Genomic DNA, 21438 nt, shown 5'->3' on the forward strand with positions numbered 1-21438 from the left:
CAAGGTACATGCCCTTCACCGGAATTGAACCCGGGACCTTTCAGTCCCCAGGCCGAAGCTCTATCCACTGAGCCAAACCGGTCTCATCTCCTTCATATTTTTAAAAATTATATATTTTATTGATTTTTTTACAGAGAGGAAAGGAGAAGGATAGAGTTAGAAACATCGATGAGAGAGAACCATCGATCAGCTGCCTCATGCACATCTCCAGTAGGGGATGTGCGGGGACAACCAAGGTACATGACCTTGATGTGAATCGAGCCTGGGATCTTTCAGTCCACAAGCCAAAGCTCTATCCACCAAGCCAAACCGGTTTGGGCTAGAATTATTTTTAAATAATATATTTTAAAAATCCCTTTGTATTGGTTACCTTCCATTTAATCAAACAATTTGTATTAGAACAAATTTAGGGGACTCATCACTTGCTCATTATAGTGTTACTTTTTATGTGGAAAATCGAGTCAAGAATGAAACTTTTTCCCACCCAAACTTATTTTGCAGTAAGCATTACTTTTTATTTGGCACCTTCTACAATGCCAAGAATAAATTATTATTCCATTTTCATTATAAGGTAATCATGTACATCATATACAAGCTTACACAAATTCAAATAGCTTGATATTCCTGTCTTTTCACATCTAGCCTATAAATCCTTATTTGAATAGTCAAATAGGAAGGAATATGGATTCAGATATACCTCAAAGTCCATTTCTTATTGGTTTTACCATCTTAACTGGTCATGAAGCTACTGGGCAGGGCCTTAGTGTCATCTTAGGATGACTTGGTAAATAATATGGATCAAGGATGTAATATTATACTATGTCAAGCACACACTAGCTGCATAAGAAATGTTAATTTCTCACCCCCTCCTCCAGATGATGCAAATTCAGGAATTTAAGGTATAGGGGATATTTATCCACTAGACACAAAAACGTTTGACGATTAAACACACACACACACACACACACACACACCCTGGTGCCAATTAGAAAACTCTTTAATTAAATGCCTACCCAATGCAATAGTATACCAATTTATGCTTAAATATAATTTTCTACATATACCATCACCTTGAAAACTTTGTAATTTCATTTCTCAATCACTTCTAAACATATACCTAACCAATTACTATCAAGAAATTATAATCTACCGCGAATGGAATGTTACACCCAGGCAAATACTATCAATGGCAATTGCATGACAGAAAAGAAAAAAAGTTTATTCAAGGTCTGAAGTGCATCTATCTACTCTTTTCGTCCCGAAGTGAAGCCCTTCTCTGCCCCACCCTCCTTTAAAACGAGATTCTCAGTGTCTGAAGGTCTTAAGAAGCCAAAAGCAGGGAGTGCAACCGCTTCTGACTATGACCACGAGGAGGGAAAGTTTGCTGCTCCCTAATCCTGAGAACGGGTCTACTGCCACCACCAGGAAATCAAAACGCACGTCTATGCCGTTCCTGGCCCCGGTCTCATTCATGCCTCTGAAGCTTAAGGGTTTTCCCTTTCTCCGTGGCCCGCGGCTAAGGCTGGAACACGCTGGCAGGGTGCGGACAGCCACTCCCTGAGCTCCAAGACCGTTTCACTGACAACCCCCACCCAAAGCTAGAGACCCCCTGACACCTCCCCGGCAGGCTTCGCTCGGAGATTCACATTTGCGTAAAGGAAGTTAAGACTTGAGGCTAGAACGCTGCGCTTCATCCCCTGCCCCTCCACCCCTAATCCCACCCCGCCCGCTCCCCCAGGTGCCTGGTCCCCAGCCCGGCTGCCACGCAGCCAGTCCGCCTGCCCTTCTTTGGGCCGCCGGCTTCACGACTCAGCAACGCGCATGTGCAAAAACTCTGCCTCCTGGCCAATCGCGCAGCCGGCGGGGGCGGGGCGGTGGGCGGGGCCGCGCTCCTCGCGCACGCCCGGGGCATGCGCAGTGCCGGGCCTGAGGCGCCAGACGTCGACTTGGAAGTTCCGGGGAGGCAGCGCATGCGCTAGGGTACGCGTTGCCGGCGGAGAGGGGAGCCTCTCGGACTCGGAAATTTGAATACCACTAAGCATGGAGTGCGACCTCATGGAGACTGACATCTTGGAGTCGCTGGAAGACCTCGGGTAAGCGCGCCCGAGCACGGCGGGTCTGCCGGTCCCCACACGGCGGGTGCCCCCCGGGCACGCCTCCGGGGTCCCCCAGGCGGAGACACCTGGCTCTCCACGCCGCACCCCGCGGCGGCGCCCGGCCGGCTGGCGCGCCTCTCCTCGGGCGCCGGGACTCCCGGTGCCACGTCTACGGTCTGCCCTGCTCGGTGCGGGCCCTCCGCATGCGGCGCCCCCGGGCCCGCCCTGGGTTCCTGGCAGCCGAGTTCCCCGCGGGGTCGGTCCGTCTGGCGTGTCATTGTCTGGGCGCCGGTCCTCTCGCCAACCAGCCAACCAACCCCCCTCTGGAGTGTCTCTCCTGGCTCCCCATCCTTCCGGCTGGGCCCCCTCACTTTAGAGGTTGCCAAAGTTGACTCCCGGCTTTCCTGCTGGTCCTCCAGACGCCCCGCAGGGAGCCCCTGCGCCTTCCCCACCCCTTCGGGCTCAGAACGCCTTTGCCCAGTCATCTCCGCAGGCGCCCGGCGCCCCGAAGCCACACGTCTGCGCCGCGGCCGGCCGGCCCGTTAGCTGACCGGCCCGCTGTGCCCCTCACCTGCCACCACCTCCCTGGGAGCCACGGGCAGTTCCTTTATCCTCGGACACTCCTTGGAGCCATAGGGTCGTCTTCACTCCCCACACCCCTGCCTGTTTGCGGTGTCTATTGTCTCCCCTCCTGACAGCTAACTATACCCCTACATGGTCTTCTCTACAAGTTGGAAATTAAGGCTTCTGACCTCCCTGGGTTAACCCAGATCAGAATACTCTTATTAAAACTTGAAAACTCAGAGAGATCCTCTTGAGGTAAATGTGGTCTCAGAAACAAATCGTATGATAAAATATTTGGTTATAGGTACAGTGTCAAAATTTTTTTTTTTTTTTTACACATTTAGGTAGCTGTCTTAATAAAGATCCAGTCAAAACCTTCCCCTATGCTTTTGGATCATCACGTGGAAACCATTTTTTAAGAAGGGACAGTGGGAGGGTTTCTTCCTCAAGGCCGTCCCCTTAAGCAACTTGCTGACCTGGTAGAAATGTTTAGGAAAGGAAGCCGCAGTGCTTATCACCTTTCTTTGTTAAAGTGAAGTACCATTGTTGTTGTTGTTCTTTTTTTAATGAATATTCCGAGCTTTAGGGGCTTATTTCTTTGAATAGAGTATAAGTAAAAACAGTAAAAACGGATCAGCAAAGTGGACTGTTTGGGTAGACATCTCGAAGGAAATGCATACTCACACAGGAAGCCATTCATTCATTCACTCAGTGCACGTTTGTTGAGGAACACTTGTTCTGCGGCAGGGTTGGGCTGAGCACGGATGGGTACAGAGAAGTTCACAGGTTCCGAATATGCTGTGAGGAGGGCCCCTTTACTGCCAAAGGAAATCAAGCCCTAGAAGCTTCTAAGAAGTGGCATTAAGAGTAGGTTTGAAAGCTGTCGGATGAGAGGACAAGGTGGACCTTACGTGAATGCAGTCATTCTGCATGGGAGGAGGTCACCCAACAATGGGTGATGGACGTCTCTTCCCGTTATTGTTCTTTTACCTTCTTTTAATGTTCTTAAGGGAACTATAAAAGTAGTCATTGGAACCCAATAGTTACTTAGGATGAGTTGTAATGTAAAACGTGGGATTTTCTGAAAACTTTGCTATAAATTTTAACCATAACTACTTAGTTTGGTGGCATTCAATCATTAAAATTTAGTCTTAATTGATGGATGTGTACTTTTAAAGAATTCACTGAGAAATACTAGAATTAAATGACTGCCTTTCATCTCTGATTTGGCACACAGTAGGAATTCAGTAATTATTTGTAAAATAAGAGAGCAAAATCTAAAAGTGAAGCACAAGGAGAAGTTTCTAGGCCTAGTCTCTTTACTCCAGTGTCTAATATGTGCTTTTAAATCTAGATGCCAGAGATCTAACCTCATTTTGTGTAACACTTTTTCCATTCCATTCGGTGTATACACATATAATTGTATTTTAAAGGGGCTAAGTATTTTAATTGCTCTAACATTTCTATACCACTAAACATCAAATTATCTCAAGTGTACTTAATACATTACCTTTAATAGCAAGGATTTTATTAACATTTTCTTTACAAGAAGATAAAATAATCTTCTGTAGAAAATATATTTTAAAATTCCGTTGAGAATGACAAAATCTTTAATTATAGCTGTGTCCTAGATTGGGGTTTGTTATTACTATTGCTTTTTATGAATGTTTGAACATTAAGTAATTTTTTAAAATTACATTTGACTCAGTTGCAAAGGATTAGGTTTCACTTGTACCAATTCACCCAAACATCAACTCGCCAGCAATCATTAGATTAAACTTGACATTTCTCTGGTACTAGCAGGTCTTACTGGTCTTAACAGTCATTAAATATAGAAAAAGAAATAAATGATTAATTGGAAAGTTTTTGCTTTTAAAGAAAGTCGTTAAAACCCTAACCTAATTGATTTCTGGAAAAATAACCTAAGTTGTATTTCTAAACTAATAAAATATAGTAAAATTAGCTATCACTTATTAATCTGGTTTTAATACTCAGTTCAGTTAGAGTAAGAAAACAAATCTTTATACAGTAAGAGCTTTCTGTAAGTGTTTAGAAGTAGACATAAATATTCACCTATATTTTGAAGGGATGAAATGCAGTTATCCTTTAGCTTATTTTTCTAATGATTTGGTATAGTTCCAAGTTTTTATATTTGTAAGGTTAGAAACTGGTCATTGAGATCATTTAAGCTATCAATTATAGAAATAATACATAAACATATTGCATCTGTAATATATTAGGTGTGATTCTGTATTCTTCTGAAGTGTGATTTCTTAACTCGCCAGTTACAAGGGTCCATTGTTAGAAGATGGCGCTCTGTCTCAGGCGGTCTCTGCTGGAGCCAGCTCCCCTGAGTTTACCAAACTCTGTGCTTGGCTGGTGTCTGAATTAAGAGTGCTCTGTAAACTGGAAGAAAATGTGCAAGCAACTAACAGTAAGTAAAGATCAGTTCTAGGGGCAAAATATAACAAATAAAATTTGAGTATTGCCAATTGAACACTATCAGTGCTAAAGCTAAAATTTCAAATTCTTTGTAAATAAATAAATATATATATATATATATATATATATATATAAATTGTAAAGCAGCAGAATACTCTGCCTCTATTGTTTTTAGAGAAAAGTGATTCAGAAGTTGAAAAAATATATATATAGTCATGCATCTGTTATGGAAGGTGAAAAGACCCTATTACTAAGATACAAAAAAATGGAGAGAAATATAGTATATATGAACTTTCCATTTTTTGTAAAACTTGACTTGTGAGATCTTAAATTGGTGGTATTTTTTCTTTTGTACTACCAGATTCTAGAAGTGCGTATAGCATGTAAAGTAAATACTCTAATTAGTATATGTAGGGAGAAAGAGAACACTTTATTAAGTTTTCTTATATCACTAGCTATACCAAAATCAAATCCAACACCATCAGATTTATGGCATTGAGAGCTGTTGTTTTATATTTGCCAGTTTTGTTACGGTAATAGCAATAACAACTACTGTTTTGTTGATTCTGCAAAAGAGCTGTACAAAAGCTTAGAACCTGACACTCCACCATCTGGCTTCCCTCCTACCATAGGTAAACCTATAATATAATAGAAAAATGTCCACCTGTTAATCCACTCTTATAGAGAACTATATACTAAAGCTCATTTTCTTTTTCACAGAATTCCATTGGGAAGAGCTCACTCTTTTGTGTTTAATATATTTAATGTATACATATTAATTGCACTTAATTCTAATTAAAAAATTTTTCCCCTTCAGTGATTTTTAGAGAAAAAGGGAGAGGGATAGAGAGATAGAAAGAACGATGAGAGAGAAACATCATCAATCTGCTGCCTTCTGCATGCCTCCCTACCGGGAATCTAGCCCACAACTTGGGCATGTGCCCTGACTGGGAATCAAACCAGTGACCTCCTGGTTCATCGGTTAGCGTTCAACTGCTGAGCCATACTCAGCCAAATTCTATTTTTTTTTAAATATATTTAATTGATTTTTTACAGAGAGGAAGAGAGAGGGATAGAGAGTTAGAAACATTGATGAGAGGGAATCATCAATCAGCTGCCTCTTGCATACCCTCTACTGGGGATGTGCCTGCAACCTTGACCAGAATCGAACCTGGGACCTTTCAGTCCGCAGGCTGACGCTCTGTCCACTGAGTCAAACCAGTTTTGGCCCAAATTCTAATTTTTAAGGAGAGTATAATACAATAGTAATGATAGCAGCAGCTTACATTTATTGAGTACTTACTATGTTCTAAGTACTTTACTTATATGAACTCATTTAAACTTCAGGGCAGACCTAGGTTTATTACTCTTATACATTAAACAAGGAAACACAATGAGGTTAAAGACATCACCTGAGGTCACACAAACCAGTAAGGGGTAAAGCCAGGATTCAATCCCAGCAGTCAAATTTGGGAGCCATTACTCTTAACTTTGCCTCTTAACCTAATATTTCAGAGATTGTAAGACCTTCTGAATAAACATCTGTGCTATATGGTAACTATTTATAACCCGGATTCTCTTTGTTCATATGAAAACACTTTATAGAAGCCAATACATAAAACAGGTAAAGTGTTGCTGCTGTAGTTAAGTTGAGAAGGGAGTACTTTTAGCACAACTCTCTTCTCATCGTCCCAGCTGCCTCTGAAGGAGGGCTGTGCACCTCTGGACCTCACAGAACACAGTTTGCAAAACATCGATAATACAGTCTTCCCAGTCTATGGATGAGAAAAAGGTCTCAGGCCAAATGACTCTCCAAGTTTGTTCATTTCTGCCCCTCTCTGATATTGAATAGAGAGCCATCAAAATAGTAAAGAATAAAAGAGCATTGTTTTTCCTTGGTTCACCCAGTACACTCTATACTTTGCATAGGAATACAGAACTACAAGTCATGTTCACTACCTTCACACTTAGTCTAGAAACTAGAGATGCAATGGAAACCGTTGTACATGAGTAATAGTCACATACTTCACTTGGTGGCTCACAGTGGGAGGAAGGCAGTCAGTGCCATAGTACTTGGGTGGGTAAGGCTTCCTCAGGGAGCAAGACCACTTTGATGGATAGGTGGGACTTTGATGGATAGGTGGGACTTGATAGAGGAGAGGAGGGTAGAGAGCATATCCATCATGGGGAATAACTGAAATGAAGGCATGGGATGTGGAAATTAGATGGACCTGTGGCATTGAGACTAGCCTGGCACAAGTTGAGGAAATATTTGTGGAAGTAGCAGATAATTATAAAAAACGTAATTGGGAAGGGCAAAGCAGAGGCTGTGAAAAATCTTTAAAGACAGAAAATCTTGCCCTAGTTGGTTTGGCTCAGTGGATAGAGCGTCAGCCAGTGGATGGAAGGGTCCCCGGTACAATTCCTGTGAAGGGTACCTTTACCTTGGTTGCAGGCTCCTCCCCACCCCATACCCTGGTTGAGCTCATGCAGGAGGCAATCATTCGATGTGTTTCTCTCACATAGATGTTTCTCTGTTTTTCCCACTCTCTTTCACTCTGCCTAAAAAAATCAGTGGAAAATATCCTCCGGTAAGGATTTAAAAAAAAAAAAAAGGAAAAAATTGATTAGATGAGGTAGAGATTAGCAATTAAAGATTCTCAAATAAGGGAATAACCTAATGAAAGTATTTAAGGAAGAAAATTGTCAGTGGCGTGAGAAAGGATGAATTAGAAGAAAAAGGAACTTTCGTTAGGAAAACCTTATTAAAATTTCCATTTATATCAAATGTGTGTATGCTAATGGGAAAAACATTTTTATTAAATAAGATGATTCTAATTCTTAAAAAGGCCCGAATGAAGCTGAAGAATTCCAGCTTGAGGTGAGTGGGCTCCTAGGGGAGATGAACTGTCCGTATCCTTCGCTGACATCTGGGGATGTGACCAAGCGCCTTCTCGTTCAGAAGAACTGCCTCCTCCTGCTCAGTAAGTTCATGGCTACTAGAATGTAGCTTTTATTTTTTCTATTTATGTTTTCCAAGACTAATAAACTGGTTGTTACTGTTTTTGTTTTATTATGGATTTAGTTCAGAATACTTATTTTAAAGAAAACTTTTGATTAAATTTCCAGCTTAGAAGCTATTGGGTCTGTGTGCAGGCAGCAGAGATGTTTTGTAATTGCTACTCATTTATCGTTGTGCTTCACCTGTTGTGACCAAAGGTAGTGCTGGAGTGTTGGTCAGTGTGTGATCATTAAACCTTAGCGTTCTAGACTGGAAGCACTTTTTAAAATAGACTGGGAAAACAGTGTGGGAATGGTGAAGTTTTTTTTTTTATTATTATTATCATTAAAATATTTTGTCTTGTTGATGTTTCGTTGTGATTGGGTAATTGGTTAAGGGTGTTGGTTTTGTTTGCAAATGTAAAATTTTCTGCAATAATATTTGCTTTGTTCCTGTATTTGCTCATCATTGTGGGAAATAAATTATTATAAAAAGTTATTTCCTTCCATGTTTTGAAATACTAATTACTATTTCTCTTTTCACCCTAAAAAACAGTAAGTAGACTCACAAATTTTGCTGTCTTAAATTCTCCAATAAATTCAGTGAATAATCTTAACTCAGAATTGTTGTAGCATTCTGAAACACATTTAGATTAAGCTTTGGTTAGCTGAGTAAGTAGTACAGTTCTTACTATGACAAACACAAATAAGAGTATTTTTTAAATATTTGTCTTTACTACTGTATTATGTTTTCTAGAAAATGCTACAACTCTAATCTTGAAGGTACAGTTTTAAAAAAAAAAAGTATTCATAGCCATTATACTTAATTATTCCAGAATCATTTTTTTTTAATATGGATGGAATGTTTCATGAATTTGCATATCATCCTTGCACAGGAGCCATGCTAATCCCCGTATTCCAATTTTAGCATATATGCTGCCAAAGTGAGCACCAGAACCACTTTCTTAACTACCCCTTTGCTAAATGATTGCCACTGGGGTGATATGCCCTTAAGATTAGATACTGCTTTAGGCACTGATACTGCTGCGGTAGTTCTTGTGCATGCATGCAGTAACCTTCAAATCGTATAATTTCTATAGCTGGCTCAGCCATAGTGTGCTCAGTGATTCTTTGGCAGCGCTGCTTATCTTTACCAACGCCTAATATTTGGCACTTGGACTATGTTATCTTACATAGCAGGACAACAGCTGTGTGGAGAGGTTAGTAATAACCCTGAGTAGCTAATTCTTCCACAGTGCTCAGAGTTTTCCTTTTTAGTGTAACTCTGATAATTATGTAAACCACTTTGAATATAAATCTTTATAAAATACCTTTAACTCTTTCCTCTTCCTTAAGCAGACTGCACAGAACGTGATCATTTTGGGTCAATATTAATAGGCTGTTTTAATGTGCTAGCACCTCAAAAGCTTTTCAAGAATATGCAGCTATTTGCTCAACTGAGTCAGCCAAAGTTCTCTTTGTGTTCTTCACGCATGCACACTACTCACCTCCCTCCTCATCTTTGCTTTTGCTGTTTCCCCTTTTCTAAAATATTCCCCCAGTTTGTTTTCTTTCATGCTAATGTTTATGTACATGTACTCCTCTACTTGCTCCGTATGAATATTTGTGTCTTTCCCAAATACCAGTTGTCACATCTTAATGCTATAATTTGACTTCTTCCAGCACCCTTACCTTACTGATTTGAATCTTTTAATACATTGTGTTTCGAGGGGTAAAAAATAAACTAACCTCATTGGAATTGTTAGTAAAATAAAATAGTCTTCTAATGAGTGGCTGAAAAACTCTCCTGTGTCAGATTAAGAACTATTGTAGCCGTTCATTGGCCTTTCTGGCTGTCAGAACATTTCCCTTAGGTAAAAGAAGTCATTTCTAAGTTTCTAATAGATGAAAAAACTATTCATCTTTTTATGCATTTATTATTTATTCCTCACTAGATTGTCAGTAGAGGTAATCTTTTTTGTTTTGCATTAATAATCCAGTCAGTGCCTTTCTTAATACTTTGAACTCACCATCTACAGTTAATGCTTTTTGATGGTAATTGTATTGGGGAACTAATTTTTTGAATACCTGTGCTACGTTGTCCTAAATTTAGAGAACAAATTGATTAAATCATATAGTATATGATTTTCTAGAACAAGGGTTGGCAAACTCTTTTTTTTAAAGGTCCGGGTAATAAACATTTTCAGCTTTGTGGACCACAAGATTTCTGTCACAACTCTGACCTTCATGCTATGTAGCGTGTAAGCAGCTACAGGTGATACAGAAACAGATGAACGTGGCAGTGTTCCAGTAAAACCTTATTCATAAAAATTGATTATTTTCATGACAGTGGGGAGTTTTACTGTTTTGATCTTTCAACTCATACAGTTTGCTCTATGGAACATGTTAAGATTTGATCAAACCTATTTAGAATTACCTTTCCAGAAACTCAGGTGTGTATATTTTCTAGAATAGGAGTTGACAGCTTTTCAGAAATGATCAGCCAAAATTATTACCCTTCTACTTCTAGCATTACCCCTTGGGTCTAGGACATAAGATATTCAGGCTGATCATTCGTCTGTCCTTCTAAACTTAAGAGCCCAAAAAATGGCTTTTTCCAAATCCAACTTTCTCATATTATCAAGAGGTTTTCATGTGGTCATATTCCTGAAATCCACATGATTACTAATTGTCTTATAAAAATGTGAATGTCCTGAGGAAGGTTAAAGGAATAAGACTGAATATTTGTATCTTCACCTTAATTACCGGAAGCAGATTGCAGCCCTCATTATCCATGACTGAAATCAACACACAAGGGATGATACTGACACAAAAGGACTCTGCCAAGAAAGGATTTGAAAGTGTTTTTGTTTTCCCGGGAGGGGATGAGAATGAGGAAAGTAGGGGGAAGGGAATACTGAGAAGAAAATGGATGGAAGAAGGGGGTTTATTTTGAACAGCCAGAGCGTGACATTAGGCTGCTGGACACCATAAGAAAGGAACTCTTGGGTGTTTAGTGCCTTCCCCCTTCTCCTGTATATTAAACTTGGACTGCTTAAAAATGTTGTTTTATGCCAATTCTAAACAGACTTCCTAAGTATTGGATGACTAGAGGAACATATAATTATACTAGAGGCCCAGTGCACGACATTCATACCCTGGAGGAGAGGGGGCATCCCTCAACCCGGCCTGCGCCCTCTTGCAGTCCAGGACCACTCGGGGGCTCGCAAGGTGGCAATGGCGGGAGCCGCTCTGGCCTCTGAGGCAGTGCCAGCTTCTGGCTGAGCAGCTCTCTGCGCCCCCTGTGGGAGCACACTGACCACCAGGGGGCAGCTCCTGCATTGAGCCTCTGCCCCCTGTGTCATTAGTGATCAGTCGTTCCACCATTGGTCGATTTGCATGTTAGCCTTTTATTATATTAGGGTCACTGGTGCATGTCAGTGGTGAGAAGTTAAAAAAGTAACCTTTTGAACTGTCACTGAAAATTTGCCACCTGCCACCTTTTGCAAATTTGTCAACAGATGCCAACCCCTGTTCTGTAGGTTCCTTAATAGTAGAATGCAAGAATCCAGATTTTTAGATGTCAGCTACCTTGATCTTTTGGTTTCAAAGAAGAATCACTTATTTTTAAATTAGCCTTTAAATATATATTGGTTAAATACCTGTGCTACAGAATCAGTTTATATGCTATGTCACTTGAGGTAAAAATGGTTTTCCTTTCTTGCTTTTATCCATTCTTGCAGCTTTAAAAGTTACATATCATTAGGTCTATAGCGTTGTGACTCCAGACTTATGACTATTAACTGTAGCTGTATCTCATTTTGAAATCTTATTTTGTTTACTTCAGCATACCTCATCTCAGAACTAGAAGCTGCCAGAATGCTCTGTGTGAATACTCCTCCAAAAAAAGCTCAAGAAGGAGGCGGTAGTGAGGTCTTTCAAGAGTTGAAAGGCATATGTATTGCTCTAGGAATGTCCAAACCTCCAGCCAATATAACTATGTTCCAATTCTTCAGCGGGATTGAAAAAAAAGTAAGACCTTTAGTACCAGATTGTAGTGTATTAAAGGCATAGTCCTACATTTGTTTGAAATGAAGCAAGTTAATTTCTCCTAATGGGAACCTAATGTTCATATTATTAAGTAATTGTTGCTAAATGAGTTTTGGGTTTTAAATCCTAGAAGCTTTAAACAGAAATCAGTATTTTAGTGTATGTGTTTTTTTTTGTTGTTGTTTTGTTTTTAACATGGCATGTTTCTTTTTCAAAAAGGAAACTTGACACTTGGATTTATAAGCTTTAATAAGCTAGATATAATTAAAAAGAATTAAGTCCTTTAAAATTATTTTATAATTGAACTTTAACGCAATTAAGTTTTAAAGTCTTTATCATTAAATGTTACCACCCTCCCCATTGACTGGACAGAAAAGGATGTTAAACATTCTTGGTTTTTAATCCACTCACTTCGAGTTTTATAAAGTTTCAATTGGCAATTTAGATTTGTCTGCTAACATAATCTAGTATGTGAAAATAATTTATGCCACACATTATCAACCATGAAGAGGTTTCAAAAAATCAGTGAGTAAAAGAGAATGATATTTGTTATAGCAGAGTTACTCTCTGTATGCATGTCTGTCGGACTCTAAGAATTGGTACATTGGCATTATGGGGCAGGTGTACACCATGATGCACAAATCTGGCTGAACTCTACAGGGGAGCAGCAGTGTGTCCATAGATCCTATTTTTCTGTGAGTTCATTCCTTCCTTCAGGAAATACCCATTCAGTGCCTACTGTTGTCAGGTGCTGGCGTAGGTGCAGTGAAGGAATCGTGCTTCCATAGGCACATGAGGAGTGGGCCAGTGAGTGTCTTTATTGTGTGGGTCTTGTACATTTCAAAACATCCTCCACCTTTCCCTCTGTCAGGAATCTTCTTTTGATGGCAAGATATGATGGGACTTAGGAAGATGAGGAGGATATGTGTTACTTTTACATTTGTTTATTCATTCATTTATGTTTTTTTGTGTCAGTTAAAGGAAACATTAGCAAAAGTTCCACCTAATCATGTGGGAAAGCCTTTATTGAAGAAGTCATTGGGACCGGCCCACTGGGTGAGTAGTGATCATCTGTGGAGTGAATTTGCAAGGAATCGTCCATCTATCTTATGATATTTACGTTGACACCTACAGTGGGTGTTTTTTAAGTTATTTTTTCTAATAATGTAGTTTCCTAGATGGACATTCTTAGAATCATTTATGAATCTTAAGATTTGTGCAGCAAATAATTTTATTTGCTTAAGGTTAGAAACACATCGTAATTTGTATATATTTCATGCAGCCAATTAAAATGAATAGAAGTTCAGTACGATGCATGTTTCTAATCGCCAAATGGGTTGCCTTTAGGTCAAAACTTCATTGGGTTGAGCTTCACACATGGATTATAGGAAAGTTAAAAATAATTTTGTACTGTACATATGTTATGTTTTGAGACATTTTAGATCATTTCCTTAATTATAACTTCTATTATATTTATTGAATAACTATTTTGTGCCAAGTGCTGGGATTCATGTATGAATGAAAAAGACACAGTTTCTGCCCTTTGGGAACAAGGGTCAAGCAGATTAAAATTCTAACTTCTATTTTTTTTTTTTTTTTTTTTTGTAAGGAAAATTCTAACTTCTTAAAAAAAAATTTTTATTTATTTATTTATTTATTTATTTTTTCAGGAAAAGATAGAAGCAATTAACCAAGCCATAGCCAATGAGTATGAAGTTCGGAGAAAGCTGCTAATAAAACGTTTGGATGTTACTGTCCAGTCTTTTGGTTGGTCTGACCGAGCTAAGGTACACATTGAATAATTTAAAAGAGCAGAGTATTTATAGACTTGATCCTTAAGCATTCCTAGTACCGTTTAGATACAGTGGAGACTACAAGAGAAGTACATAGGAAACACACAGAGGAACCTTTCTTTTCAGTATTGTCCAGCAAACCCTGTATGTTATAGACCCTTCGTGAGAGAAATGGAGTGTCTGAAAATTACTAAAATAATAACTTTTAAAATTATTTTACTATACTTTAACAATTTAATTTCATTGGATTTAGAAAGACTAAATATTATGATTTATAGAATTGGAGAATAAGACTTATTTTAGCTTAAATGAGATAATCCAGTTTAAAGGTCTTGGTCATTCAACAGTAGATATTTATTAAATATCTGTTATATGATTACGAAGTGGGAATTAATGGACACGATTAATTTAACCTTAAAACCCTGAAATGGAACTAAATCGTGAATTTTTGGGCAGGTTGGTCCAAATGTTAGTATAAGATGTTCCCTTAATAGTGCATTCAATTTTTAAATTTTTAAAAATATATATTTTATTCATTTTTTTTTTACAGAGAGGAATAGAGAGCTAGAAACATCGATGAGAGAGAATTATCGATTAGCTGCCTCCTGCACACCCCCACAGGGATGCGCCCGCAACCAAGGTATATGCCCTTGACCAGAATCGAACCTGGGACCCTTCAGTCCGCAGGCCGATGCTCTATCCACTGAGCCAAAACGGTTTCAGCCATTCAATTTTTAAAAAAAATACATATTTTTATTGATTTTAGAGAGGAAGGGAGAGCAAGAGAGAGAAACAAACATCAATGATGAGAGAGAATCTTTGATTGGCCGCATCATGCACCCTCTCCTGGGGATCAAACCCGAAACCCAGGCATGTCCCCTGACCAAGAATCGAACCATGACCTCCTAGTTCATACATCAACACCCAACAGCTGATCCATGCCGGCTGGGCAATGCATTCATTTTTAAAAATGGATTTTTCTCTGAATTTTAGTGAATTGACTCAGTATTTTTATTTAGTTCTCCAATAATCTTGCTAATATATTAGTTTCACAAAAATCTTGAAACCTTAGCAAAGTCCTATTTGACTTAATTGTAGGGGTAGATATCTATTTGGTTATGGCATTTTCGTAATAGAAGGGGATCTTAGAGGTCAGTCTTAATTCCCCTTATTTTGCAACTAAAAAAGATGGCAACCTAGATAAATGGGAGACTTTGCCTAGTATTTCATAGCAAGTCAATAGTACCAGAAGTAAATTGTTCTCTTCTGTGATTGCTGTTTAAGAAATGCAAGTTCTTCCTTGAATTATCTTTGATAAAAATAATCATTTCACCCTCAGATAGTAGCTACAGTTTAAAGAAATAAATAATCTACAACTTTCAGCTAGAGAAACATAGGATGATTGATGAAAGTACACTGGGAAATTGATACCATGGTTCTAGTCTTGGCTAGTCTTGACAGTAGGCACCCTGATACTCTGAGCTTCCCTATACTCTCCTCATTTTTGACATTTTTAAGATGCTGCGTTTAATTTAGGTGATATTTGAACTATAATACACAGTGATTGTATGAAATATATTGAGGATAAGGAAGGCCTATACAAATTATTTAACTTGCACAAATCTATTTTTTCATTTAATGGAATTTATGTAGTGACATCTCATTTTGTAGAAATTATTTTAATGTGCACAGTGAACTTTTATTTAATATGAGATAAAATTTATGCTCTTATATCTCACTTTGACATTGCATTTTAAATCAGTTTTATTTGAAACATAAAACCCATTTTCTCAAAGGTATTTGTTTCCATACAGCAAACATTGATTAGAGTACTTATTTAGATACAATAGTGACTTGAAGAAAAATAAATATAAGAAATTCAGGAAACATTCCCCAAATTATGGAATGATAATTTTTTTATTCTTTTCATTATTAAATCTTTAAAAATAAAAGTCACAGATCATTTTTTTCATAACTACAACAGCTGTTTGCATTTTTAGTATATATTTTTTGCTCATGTTTAATCATGGTAAATTACCTTTTTACATTCTATTTTGTTATGTAATGTTATCCAAACATTTACCATCAATATTTGAGTACCTGCATATAACCAAAAGGCATACCAAATAATTTTGTTCTTGTGCTGACTTGATGTGTATTATAGTTGTAGCTATTGTTTCTGTAATTTAATAGATAGGAATTGTTGCTGTCTCCCAAAATTTAGGTTATTCTAATTTGCATATATTGAAAATGTTTTATATTTGTTTGAACTTAAATTCTCTTGTGTAAATTTCGTCTTTATATTTTTTACTTATCTTTTGTGGTCTTGTGTTTGAAATAAATTTAATGACTTGCCCAAGTTTTCTAATTTCCCAGTGATTTGTCTCTCTCTTTAGATCTAGCATCTTAATCATTAGTTACACTTCTACTAATGGTTAATATAGATCCTTTGTCCTTATTTATTACTTATACCAGGGGAAAGCATTAAATAGGGGGGGTCACTTTTGTAAGAAATGTATCATGTTATTGTGTTAGCATAATTAGTACAAATTAGTCACAGCTAGCATTTTTTATCTCATAATAAGCAAAGATGGGAGAATTACAAAGCAAGTATCAGACCAATGGCAGGGGTGACCTTCACAGTCCAAAATCGCCCGTCTACCCCCCTGGGTACCTCTTCTTTTTTACCCCCAAAATATACACAATCATTTCTTGCTGTACTGGAATAGAGTTCTTGACTAGGTAGAAGCAATGGTGAGCATATAACTTATCCCCTTTCCATCTACCAGACATTTTGGAAATCTTTTAACTTATAGAATATGAGTGTTTATATTCATTTTGAAAACTGACATTTTCTTTGAACATTTTCTTTCAACAGAGTCACACAGAGAAATTAGCAAAGGTTTACCAGCCGAAACGTTCAGTCTTATCTTCTAAAAGTACTATTTCTGTTGCTCACCTTTTGGCTGCAAGACAAGACCTGTCAAAGATTCTAAGGACAAGCAGTGGCTCTGTAAGAGAAAAGTCTGCCTGTGCCATCAATAAGGTGATTAGAGAGCCTTTGTCTTTCTTTCCAATGCAGGTATTTCCGTGTACAAAACAAAATGGTTTAAAATGTCGTTCCTCTCCCGCAGGTGTTGATGGGCAGGGTGCCTGACAGAGGCGGCAGACCCAATGAGATTGAGCCCCCGCCCCCGGAGATGCCGCCGTGGCAGAAAAGGCAGGATGGCCCCCAGCAGCAAGCAGGAGGCCGAGGCGGAGGGAGAGGCGGCTACGAACATTCCTCCTACGGAGGACGAGGCGGTCATGAACAAGGAGGGAGAGGTGGACGTGGTGGCTACGACCGCGGTGGCTACGACCACGGTGGCCGAGGGGGAGGAAGAGGAAATAAGCACCAAGGAGGCTGGACAGATGGAGGGAGCGGAGGAGGAGGAGGAGGTGGCTACCAAGATGGTGGCTATCGAGATTCGGGCTTCCAGCCAGGTGGCTACCATGGTGGCCACGGCGGTGGCTATCAGGGTGGCGGTTATAGTGGCTTCCAGACAACTACTTACACAGCAAGTGGATACCAGGGTGGTGGATACCAGCAGGACAATAGATACCAAGATGGCGGGCACCATGGTGATCGAGGCAGTGGGCGTGGGGGGAGAGGCGGGCGCGGAGGCCGAGGCGGGCGCGGAGGCCAGGGAGGAGGTTGGGGAGGAAGGGGGAGCCAGAATTATCACCAAGGGGGACAGTTTGAACAGCACTTCCAGCACGGAGGCTATCAGTATAATCACTCTGGATTTGGACAAGGAAGACATTACACTAGTTGAGGCTACGGGACCTACATTTTGCTAGAGCTCAAGTAATAGAAACTTAGTTTAAGAATCCTGAGTCCAGTATGGATTTTGAATGCGAGACCCCAAGTGGCAGGCAGGTTTCCTGCCTGGCACAAGCATTGTAGGTCTTCATTCAATTCTGTTGGTGGGTTGTGTTTTTTTTTAATGGACTTACATAATGCTGTTTATTTGAGAAACACGTACAACATCGCTCCTTTGTATGAAGAATTTTTTTAAAGGTAATTAACATTGCCTTTAATTGACCAGTAGACTAATTCCACAGTCAGAACATGCATACTTTTTTGAAGAAATTACTTGAATAAGTAGTTTTCAATATACAGTTTTGAAAATGAGGATTCTCCTAGATTTTTTTAGATTTACAACTAGGAAGTCTTCCTCATATTAACAACCCATTTATATGCGTTTTCCTTATACTATTCTAATGTCTATTTTTCAAGCACAGTTTCCACCCTGGTTGGCTTTTTATTTGGAGAGGTTATGCCACATTTGCTTCCTGATAGAACTTTTAGGTCAGTTCCTATTAACTGAGCTCTTCTGCAGATAGCACATTCGGTAGCCTTACCCTCTTGATGGAATATTGTACCACAAGCGGAACTCAGAAAACCTTGAACGTGGCCAAATTCCGTCAAGATTTATTAAAGCAAACTAAGTTTTGAGTCTATGGTACATGTAGGCATTTAGTGAAGTATAGCAATTCAAACTGACCTGCATTCATTCAAAACAAGTTCCTCCTTCAACCCTATTTTTACTTGAAATCTGCTAGAAGAAACAGCAAACTGAAATTTGTTTTATGCACGAGTTAATACCACTGGCTCAGCAAATACAATTTAGTTTGCTTTGGGCAGGAGACTTTTTTTTTGTAACATAAGAAATGCACTACAGAGAAAGAGGACAGATTTTTGCTTAGTGCAGGAGGCCCTTTATTATTGCTGCAGAAAACAAAAGCCTGGCTGAGCTGATGTTTTACATTCTCCTTTACTGAAAACTACATGACACTTCTTGCTGGGTTTTTGTATACTTAAAACATTGTCAAGCTGTGAAAGAAAATGGCTGGAGGTGTGCTTTGTGTGAAAGGTGAGCAATAAAGTATCTACGTTCTCTGTGGTGGTTGCGTTTTGTTTTAGCTACTTTTTAAAAGGAATTATTCTGCACAATTGCTTAAAGCTTATGAACTAAGGTCCATGTCACTGCCCTTCTCCATCCCTCCCCCTCCTCCCCCCACCCTGGAGATTCCCGAGTGTTCTCTTAAAACATAATTTGTAGTGAGAGGTAATGTTTACCCTAGAACCTTAAGTAAATCGAAAGATAGCTGTTTCCAAACCGACCTTTTACTATGTTGTTGCTAGAATATGTCATTACTCATATGTGACCACTGGGTGTAGCTGTTGCTACACAGTGTATTAGGCACAGGTAAATTATAACCCCATCTTTTAGGGATTTTGTTTTATATTCTCCATTCTTCCTAAGAACGAGGGACATTTTTCTTAAATGGATTTTTCTTAAAAATATAAATATATGCTTGTAAAAAAGTATTTCCTGTTTCTACTAAATTGGTTTTTTTAGAGCAAGGAATCAACTTGTCTTGCCATTAAAATTATTCTATTTGCTATTGAGATAAGCACATTGCTTTGATAGCTAAAACCATTTTTGAAAGTCTGCCTTGATTTTTTGTTAACTTTACCTGTTCATTAGATTTTTTTGGCTAGCTAAGTTCTGTCTGGAAAGTTGTAAGTTTTGGTCTCTGCTATTTAGTATAATTAGTAGTTGCTTGTTTGTTTTTTAACCCTTTGCACTCCGCTGTCCCCTCTCGGGGGACATCGGAATTCTAGCATATCACTCGGATGTTCCCTCTCAGGGGACATTGCAGTTTATTAGTGATTACGGGGAATTGAGTTAATTCAACGCACGTGTCCGCCGCAAAGTAGCGTCGAGTAGCTGGTAGCCAATGTCCAGAATGGTTCGGAGTGCAAAGGGTTAAATATATTTTTATTGGTTTGGGGGGGGGGGGAATCATTGGAATCAGCTGCCTTCTTCATGCCCCATACTGGGGATCAAACCTGCAACCTGGGCATGTACTGGAAACAAACCCAAGACCATTTAGTCTGCAGGCCAATGCTCCACTAGACACATGCAGGTGGCGTTTGCCGCTCTGTTGACTAATGAGTTTGCTGACCATTGCGAAAGTTTTTCCTTCAGGTTAAAGACTTTAGTCTTTAAACATTTAAAATTTTTAAATGTTTTTCCCTGAGGCAGTGGTTGGCAAACTCATTAGTCAACAGAGCAGCAAACTGAGGCTTGCCAGCCGCAGTTTGCCGACCACTGCACTAAACCAAACTGGCTAAGGCAGGAGTTTCTTATTGTCAAGGTTTCATATCTTAAAATGTTACATTTAGTATTTTCCTTAATTTTACCTAGTCTCAGAATATACCTAATGACTGTTGCATTCTTTTGAAATATAATTTCATTTTTATGGTTAATAGATTGCTCTTCAAATATGAGCATATTAGAAAGTAAAATGATACATTTATCCATGATGATTCAAAAATTTTCATTTTCTGCTTCAAACTATAATTTTTTCACGTTATGAAACCATAAAGGAATTGTCTTTTAGTTTCTTTTTGATGTAGATTTTATTCTCTAGAAATAGGATATTTCAAACCACCAGTTTTATTATATTAAAATAATAATAAAGTTACTAGATTTCTTAATAGAACAAGTATGTTGATCTTACACTCTTAACCTTGTAGTAAATAATGAATAGGGTATGTGGGAATTCTTTGGAGAAACAAAAATTAGGAGTAAATTTTTTACCTGAAATTTCAAAATATTGTCTCTCAGACAGATTGAGACAAACTTTTGTTAGTGCTTTGTTTCCTCCCTATACCAGGAACTAGAATGGGATATCAACACCATGAAAATTGTCAAAGATAAGGCAGTGTCATGTTCATTTCTTGCTCTAGATCCAAAAATCGAGCTAGTGTCCAACTAGTGGGCACAAAATAAATTCCTGCTGAGGGAAAGAAAGCATTTGAAGTCATTTCTCTAAATACTTAACTATTGTCCCACTGCCTAATTCACTTCTACATCACTAGAGGCCCAGTGCATGAAATTTGTGCACTGGGGGACTGGAAGGGGGCGGGAGGAGGTGCTTCAACCCAGCCTGCACCCTCTCGCAGTCCAAAAGCGGGCATCCTTAGAGCTGTCGCAGAGGCTGGAGAGGCTCCTGCCATCGCCGCTGTGCTGGCCAGCTGTTGGTCCAGCTCCTGGCTAAGCGGCTCCCACCCTTGGGAGCGCACTGACCTTGAGGGGGCAGCTTCTGCACTGAGCGCTCCACCGTTTGGTCGATTTGTATGTTAGCCTTTTATTATATAGGATCTTATGCTTATGTGTTTATTTTTTTAGGTTTTGCACACTACCTTTCTGGATACTTTCGCCTTTTGAAAATTTAGGTTTAGCTAAATAGAAAAATTACATTCATCACTAAAGTTATATAAAACTTTCTGGTGCTTGTCTTTTTCTCTTGTTCTTCACTAATGTGATTCTAACCACTAGAAATGTTCATTTTGTTGTTCAGCACTGCATTTCCACATTTCAAGAATCCCTGATTGGAGCAGGTATGCACGCCAGTGTTTGGACTCATTCACCTTTTAG

The 21438-nt window shown here is 39.0% G+C and overlaps 1 protein-coding gene and 1 pseudogene across 3 annotated transcripts; one reads left to right on the forward strand and one right to left on the reverse strand.

The window, feature by feature from the left end:
- The first annotated feature begins 1922 nt into the window (after positions 1-1922).
- Positions 1923-18885, forward strand: FAM98A (family with sequence similarity 98 member A). 3 transcript variants are annotated; one of them, XR_004987343.2, is made up of 9 exons: positions 1923-2093; positions 4946-5094; positions 7952-8086; positions 11950-12134; positions 13128-13208; positions 13823-13939; positions 16824-16991; positions 17080-17860; positions 17897-18885. XR_004987343.2 is itself a non-coding variant. In XM_036434772.2 (8 exons), the coding sequence occupies exons 1-8, from the start codon at positions 2041-2043 to the stop codon at positions 17758-17760; spliced, it is 1569 nt and encodes a 522-aa protein (XP_036290665.1). In that variant the 5' UTR covers positions 1923-2040; the 3' UTR covers positions 17761-18885. The 3 variants fall into 3 exon arrangements, 2 of the variants coding, with proteins under 2 accessions (XP_036290665.1, XP_045436488.1); XM_036434772.2 differs by having other exon boundaries at positions 17080-18885; XM_045580532.1 differs by lacking the exon at positions 4946-5094 and having other exon boundaries at positions 1941-2093; positions 17080-18885.
- Positions 8954-9054, reverse strand: LOC118717910 (annotated as a pseudogene).
- Positions 18886-21438: the final 2553 nt, after the last annotated feature.

This window comes from Pipistrellus kuhlii, unplaced genomic scaffold (assembly GCF_014108245.1).
Source record: "Pipistrellus kuhlii isolate mPipKuh1 unplaced genomic scaffold, mPipKuh1.p scaffold_m20_p_13, whole genome shotgun sequence".
Taxonomy (NCBI): Eukaryota; Metazoa; Chordata; class Mammalia; order Chiroptera; family Vespertilionidae; genus Pipistrellus; species Pipistrellus kuhlii.